The sequence below is a fragment of the Schistocerca piceifrons genome, chromosome 3, assembly GCF_021461385.2.
Source record: "Schistocerca piceifrons isolate TAMUIC-IGC-003096 chromosome 3, iqSchPice1.1, whole genome shotgun sequence".
NCBI classification, from domain to species: Eukaryota; Metazoa; Arthropoda; class Insecta; order Orthoptera; family Acrididae; genus Schistocerca; species Schistocerca piceifrons.
This window is the reverse complement of record NC_060140.1, coordinates 698,523,629-698,530,855: the sequence shown is the minus strand read 5'-3', so window position 1 is coordinate 698,530,855 and position 7,227 is coordinate 698,523,629. Positions and strand designations below refer to the sequence as shown.

At 37.7% G+C, this 7,227-nt stretch overlaps 1 protein-coding gene across 1 annotated transcript; it reads right to left on the bottom strand.

The window, feature by feature from the left end:
- Window positions 1–1,201: 1,201 nt before the first annotated feature.
- LOC124788975 lies at window positions 1,202–2,283 on the bottom strand. The gene is made up of 2 exons (XM_047256264.1): window positions 1,886–2,283; window positions 1,202–1,421 (listed from the first exon to the last, which is right to left on the bottom strand). Exons 1-2 carry the CDS (start codon window positions 2,281–2,283, stop codon window positions 1,202–1,204), a joined length of 618 nt encoding a protein of 205 aa, XP_047112220.1.
- Window positions 2,284–7,227: the final 4,944 nt, after the last annotated feature.

Below are 7,227 nucleotides of genomic sequence, written 5' to 3'. Positions count from 1 at the left end.
TTGTATTTCTACTGTGATTTTGTGAGAAAATGTCATACTTTGGTGCTGGTTAAGAAATTGATAAATTAGACAAGTAACAGAGCCAAGGTTATACCATCATTCTGAGGTTCACCTCTAGATGGAACAATATTATAAATAAATTTTCTTTTGTGATTATGTAGATGCATTATGTTGAACTCAGTTTGTATTTGTATTTATTTATTTATCCTGTGGATCACATGTTGTACAAAGTACACATGATATAGGACAAGTCATTTTTCTTAACAATATGTAGTTTGGAGAGAAAAAAAGGGCAATGGACTGCCATTTAAAAAAATGTACACAAAATTGTTCATTGATGAATATAGTAACTTCACATACAGAGAATACAAACAATTTACATGGGGAACTAAGAAACATGTAGGCAATGTAGTGCTTTTTTAAATTTACACAAATAATCACTGAGATTACAATATAGTGAAAATGTCAACTGGAAACACAACAGAAGGACAATGTCATTTAAAAACTACATTAAACATGAAATTAACATTGAGATTTCACAGACAATTAAGTTTTAATATTAATAGAATGTGTACTTGTATATTCAAAAAGCGAGTTAAAAAATATTGGGAAGTGAAACTGAAACATAGTTGTGTATAGTAGAAATTAGGTTATTATTTTGCCTACAGAATGTTTTACTCTAATCACAGTATTTTACAAAGGAACTTTATAATTTTTCATTTCCAGGAATTCTTGTACTGAATAGAAAAAGTGCTTTGTCAGAAATGCCTTTAGTTTATTTTTAAATATTGGATCTGGAGCAGTTTTTATTTGTTCTGGAATTTTATTGTGTAATACGACACCCAGATGAGTTATATATTTTTGGTATGATGATGCCCTTGAAAAAATTTGATGGATATTAGATTGCCCTCTGGTATAATGAGCGTGTATATCATTGTTTTGGATTAATTTGCCTGTTCTTGAGAGGTATTCCCTGGTGAATAGGATTGTTTCTTGAATGAATAGGGATGGGATGCTTAGAACATTAAGTTTTATAAATTGACATTTACAGGATTCCAGCTTTTTGAGGCCACAGATTATCCTCAGTGCTCCTTTTTGTAGTTTAAATATATTTGTGCTGTGAGTTGAATTTCCCCAAAAGATGATTCCATAGCAGAGCAATGAGTGGAACTGCGCATGGTATGCTTGCATTAGTGTGGATTTACTTGTAGTAGATTTTAGTATTCTTAGTCCATAGCACAATGATGAGAGTTTCTTTGATAAGTTGTTTATATGTGTCCCATTTTAAATTTTGTTGGACCCATAGACCCAAAAATTTTGTTGCATTTACATTTTCAATTTTATCATTATTTAACTTTACTTGGATAGTTTTTTGATTGGATGTGGGAATTAGATGGAAGTTGATACATACAGTTTTCCCACTATTAACAATTAGGCGATTTTTGTTAAACCACTAAGAAATTTTTTTCATAGAGTTATCAGATATTCAGGGCTAGATCCAGTCAACACTATGCTTGTATCATCAGCAAACAGGATAGTTTTTTGTGGGCTCATACGTTCAACAAGATCATCTATGTAAATGAGGAAAAGTAATGGCCCTAGAACAGAACCCTAGGGAACACCATATCTTATTGTTCTTTCCTCCGAGGGGAAAACTGTGTTATTTATTTTATTCTGTACATTAATATCGTATTGAAGTGATACCTTCTGTCTGCGGTTTTGTAGGTAAGAGCATAGCCAGTTGTGAGCCACACCTCTTATTCCTCTTCTTTCCAATTTAGCAAGCAGTATTTTATGATCTAATACGTCAAAGGCTTTAGAGAGATCTAAGAAGATACCTGCAGCTGTATTATGTTGGTCAATTGATTTCAGTATGTGGTCCAACAGTTCAAAAATTGCTGTCTGGGTGGATAAAGATTTACTAAAACCATGTTGTTGAATACTGATTGGTGCGTGGTTTTTTATGAAATTTATAAGCCTGTCATAAAACAGTTTTACCAGGATTTTTGAAAAGATGCTTAATATGGATAATGGTCTATAATTGGATACTAAATCAGGGGAACCTTTCTTTAGTAATGGTGAGACTTTAGCTATTTTGAGAGCATCTGGAAAAATGCCAGTTTTTAATGATTGGTTGTTGATGGTTGATAATGGCTTTGCTATATGGGGAGCACACACCTTTAATATGGGGTCAGGTACTTCATCATAGCCACTACAGATTTTATTGGGTAACAATTTTTTTATGTTCCTAATTTCATCAGGGTTTGTTTCATAAACAAACATTGTAGCATTAGTGCTGTTTGACGTATTGGTGGAATTGAAGAACGATACCTTGCAGTTTGCCTGAATGAGATCTTCTGCTAGTGAGGTGAAATATTCATTGAACTTGTTTACAACTGTGTATGGATCTGTGACCTTAGAGTCATTAAGTGTTAGAGAAATGTTTTCCTTTTTAGGTGTTGGACTACAAGTTTCTTTTTTAATAACTTTCCACATAGCTTTCATTTTGTTTGAAGAGTTTCTTATGAAATTGTCATTCCATAAAAGTTTTGCCTGTGTAATCACTCTAAGATAAGTTTTTTTGTAGGCTTTACAATAGTCAGAAAATTCTTCAGTGACTATGTATTTTTTGGAGCAATATTGGAGAAATCTGTTTCTCTCACTAGAAATTTTGATTCTTTTGTTACCCATGACTTTCTATTTTGATTGCTTGAAGTTTTTGTTTCAAAAGGAAATGCTGTATTAAAGTAATAAACGAAGGTGTTATGGAAGCTTAAGAACATATTATCAACAGTTGTTTGCATGTAAACACTGTCCCAATTTTCCTTAGCTAATAGGAAGTTAAAAATCCTAATATTGCCATCTGAAAAGTTTCTTCTTTGAAATACTTTTTTGGGGCTGATTTTACTATTTTCCATGTCAGTGCTCAGTAGCTGAGCATCATGGTCACTGTATCCTATGCTCAGTACTTCGCCAGTGAATTTGTAACCAGTATCAGTTATGAAGATTTGATCAATTATTGAATCAGTATGCTCAGTTTTGATTTAACCTTATGGCAACATCAGTTGCTGTGCAAGTAGCGGGCATAAGAAACAAAGCTGAATCGTTGGTTTAACAGAATATTTATTATAGATGTAGAGTTTTGGTCATTATCCTTTGTGTTTACATTGGTTATGATTTGGTGAATAATAATGTTATATACTGAATAGACATCGTGTTTTCAGTGTACATGGAAAATATTTCTCGTTGTCGAATTATCCATAGTGGCGGCCACAATGTAATACCTAAGAGAGGAGGTTTGGAACAGATTTTTTTGTTTTCTTTTTGCAATAATGATGGATACAACATAATAATCGCCAGAGATAAAGTGGAAAAACCATGTATCCAGCTACACTGCAATGTGCAGGAACATAAATTGGCAAGAAGTGTTTTTCACAATTCATTTTATTCACTTCACACATCCACTGTTTGGTCTGATCACCAACCGGCATGGTTCATGCACACAGAATGCATCTTTCAACAACATTGATGTGCACCAATGATGACAAGTGTGTAATCGTGATTGGAAGGAGCAGTGGTAAAAGAAATAGAAGCTGTTCTAACACAACTTTGCTACACATTACTAAAGGAGGCACTGGTACAATGCTATACATTGTTAGTGGAGCTCACCTCTCTGGCTGTCACTGTCTTGACAGAGCACTTTGTGTGTATGTCACCTGGCCAACCCATCGCAGCTTGTCTGAGAAGGCTTCCACCTCACAGGCTCCAGACAGCAAAAGTGGGGTTCAAGGAGCTATTGAAAGCAGGTATTTTGAATGAATCATGTAATCCTTGAGCATTCCCACCACAAACGGGACACAAAAAGATGGTTCCTGGTGATTGTGTGAGACTTACGGGCACTCAATGCCTGCACAATTCCAGAGTGTTACTCTGTGCATCATGTGACTGCTTTTAACAACGCCATTGCCAATGTTTAGTAGTTTAGTGCGGGCAATTCTACAAAGGCATTTTTACAAATTTCAGTACTGCTGGAGGACATTAAAAAGCTACTGAAATAATTCCTTTTGTGCTTTTCCAATATAAATTTGTTTCTTGGACTGAGTAAAGCTGCACAGATGTGGCAGCATTTTGTGCATGAAGTGTTGGTATTTGTATTCTGTTATATAGATGATATCTTCATTTTGTAATTTTAAGTGGATGACCACGTAACTGACCTCCAGCAGCTTTTTAAGTGCATACAGGAGTATGGCATAGTCATCAATACCTCAAAGAGTGTTTTCTGCAAATGGGAGGTGCAATTTGTGGGATATGTCATCTCGGTTAGCCAGTCTGCAAGATGTGCCTTTGCCAACAACCTACTGAGGGTTGTAAAATTTTTTGGAAATGTGAAATGACTATTGACAACACCTTTCAGGGCTGATGATTTAGCAGGAACCACTTACAGTGCTGCACACAGAGAAACTATTTTTGTATGTCTTTAGTCATCAGTCTTCTGACTGGTTTGATGCAGCCTGCCACGAATTATTCTCCTGTGGCAACCTTTTCATCTCATAGTAGCACTTGAAACCTACATCCTTAATTATTTACAGGATGTTTTCCAATCTCTGTCTTCCTTTACAGTTTGCAGCCTGTACAACTTCCTCTTGTACCATGGAAGTTATTCCCTGACGTCTGATGTCTGAACAGATGTCCTGTCACCCTGCCCCTTCTTCTTGTAAGTGTTTTCCACATATTCCTTGTCTTGCTTATTTTGGCAGAACGTCCTCATTCCTTACCTTATCAGCCCACTTAATTTTCAACATTCTTCTGTAGCACTACATCTAAAATGCTTCAATTCTCTTCTGTTCTGATTTTTCCATAGCCCATGTCTCACAACCATACAATGCTGTGCTCCAAACGAACATTCTGAGAAATTTCTTCCTCAAATTAGGACCCATGTTTGATACTAGTAGACTATTATTGGACAGGAGTGCCTTTTCGCCATTATTAGTCTGCTTTTTAGAGAGTCTGTCCCAAAAGTTCCCATAATGACTTTTAGTATTTGTCAGGCTGGCTGGCAGGGCACAGCTTTGAAACAAGACCACTGTCAGTCCCTTTGGGCAGTTGTTGAGGCAGGGTAATGCTTGCCACAGAGATACCTGCTGCGCTCTCATCAAGCAGAAAATATTCCAGTTTCTGGAGCAGCATTATGCAATCAAGTTCTGTGCGAAACTGGGGAAAAACGAGTTGAAAACGTTCAAAATATTTCAGAAAGGATACGGGAATGGTGCTATAAAACAGTCAAATTTTCATGGGGCACAAGAGGCGCTGGGAAGATCAGGTGTCTGCTAACAGTGACGACCGTCTAGGATGCCCATTGACATCACAAATGGATGACTCTGTGCAAAAAGTGCATCAAGTTGTGGACAAGGACTGACGATTTAAGTGTTCATATGGTTGCAGAAGAGAGTGGAATACCCAAAACAATCATTCACCACATTTTAACTGAGGATCAGCTGCATGAAAATTTCCTGACAAGTGAGATGAAAGTGCAACATTTGTTGAAGTGCCAGGAACTGAGTGAGCACGAAGAAACTGACCCAGAAGTTTTGGACAGAGTGATTACAGGGGATGAGACCTGGATTTTTGAGTGTGACCACGAAACAAAGCGTCAGAGCTGCGATGTCACACCAAGGAGTCTCCTCACCCAAAAAAAGCAAAGATGAGCAAATCACAAATCAAGACAATGCTCATTGTGTTTTTTGTAGAAAAGATGTGATTCATAAGGAATTTGTACTACAGGGACCAACAGTGGCAGTTTGACTGTGAAATGCTCAAATGGTTGCGCAACAGGGTTCAACATGTCCGGAAAAAAATTCCGGCAGTTGGATTGTGTACCATGACAATGCGTCAAGCCACACTGCACTCATTGTCTCCGAGTTGCTGGCCAAAATGGGTGTGGCAACACCGCCCCATCCAACGTACAGCCCACACCTGGCACTAGCAGATCTCTTTTTGCTCCCAAGGATAAAAAGAGCTTTGAAAGGAACTCAGCATGGGATGCTGGAGGTGGTAAAAGCAGCTTCGACAGTCGCATTTAACGAGATTCCCATTGACACCATCCAGGGCACCTTCAGTGATTGGGTGAATCGTTGGCAATGGTACGTCAAAGCAGGGGGAGAATACTTTGAAAAGTTCTGAAAAGACTGTAAACTGATATTGAATAAGTGATTGTTTTAAAAAAGAAATCACTTTGGGACAGACCCTGTACGTCCTCCTTGCTCCGTCTGCCATGGGTTATTTTGCTGCCTAGGTAGCAGAACTCTTCAACATCACCTACTTTGTGATGACCAATCTTGATGTTAAATTTCTTGCTTTCGTTTCTGCTTTATCTCTTTACTTTCGCCTTTCTTCGATTTACTCTCAGTCTATATTCTGCACTCATTAGAAGTTCATTCCATTCAACAGAACGGTAATTCTTCTTCACTTTCACTCAGGATAGCAGTCACGAGCGAACCTTAATCCCACTACTGAACCTTCCTTTTTTTCACATCTACATCTATGTGATTACTATGCAATTCACAATAAAGTGCCTGGCAGAGGGTTCAATGAACCACATTCAAGCTATCTTTCTAACGTTCCACTCTCGAACGGCGCGCGGGAAAAACGAGCACTTAAATTTTTCTGTGCGAGCTCTGATTTCACTTATTTTATCGTGATGATCATTTCTCCCTATGCAGGTGGGCGCCAACAGAATGTTTTCGCAATCGGAGGAGAAAACTGGTGATCGAAATCTCATGAGATGATCCCGTTGCAACGAAAAACGCCTTTGTTTTAATGATTGCCACTCCAATTCACGTATCATGTCTGTAGCACTATCTCTCCTATTTCGCGATAACACAAAACGAGCTGCCCTTCTTTGAACTTTGTCAATGTCATCTGTCAGTCCCACCTGATGTGGCTTCCACATCGCACAGCTATGTTACAGACTAGGGCAGACGAGCATGGTGTAAGCGGTCTCTTTAAGTAGACCTATTGCACCTTCTAAGTGTTCTGCCAATAAATCGCAGTCTTTGGTTTGCTTTACCACAACATTATCCATGTGATCCTTCCAATTTAGGTTATTTGTAATTGTAATTCCTAAGTATCTAGCCTTCAGGTTTGTGTGACTTATCGCATATCGAAATTCGGTGGATTTCTCATAGTATCGGTACCGATGTGAATAACTTCACACTTTTTTTTATTCAG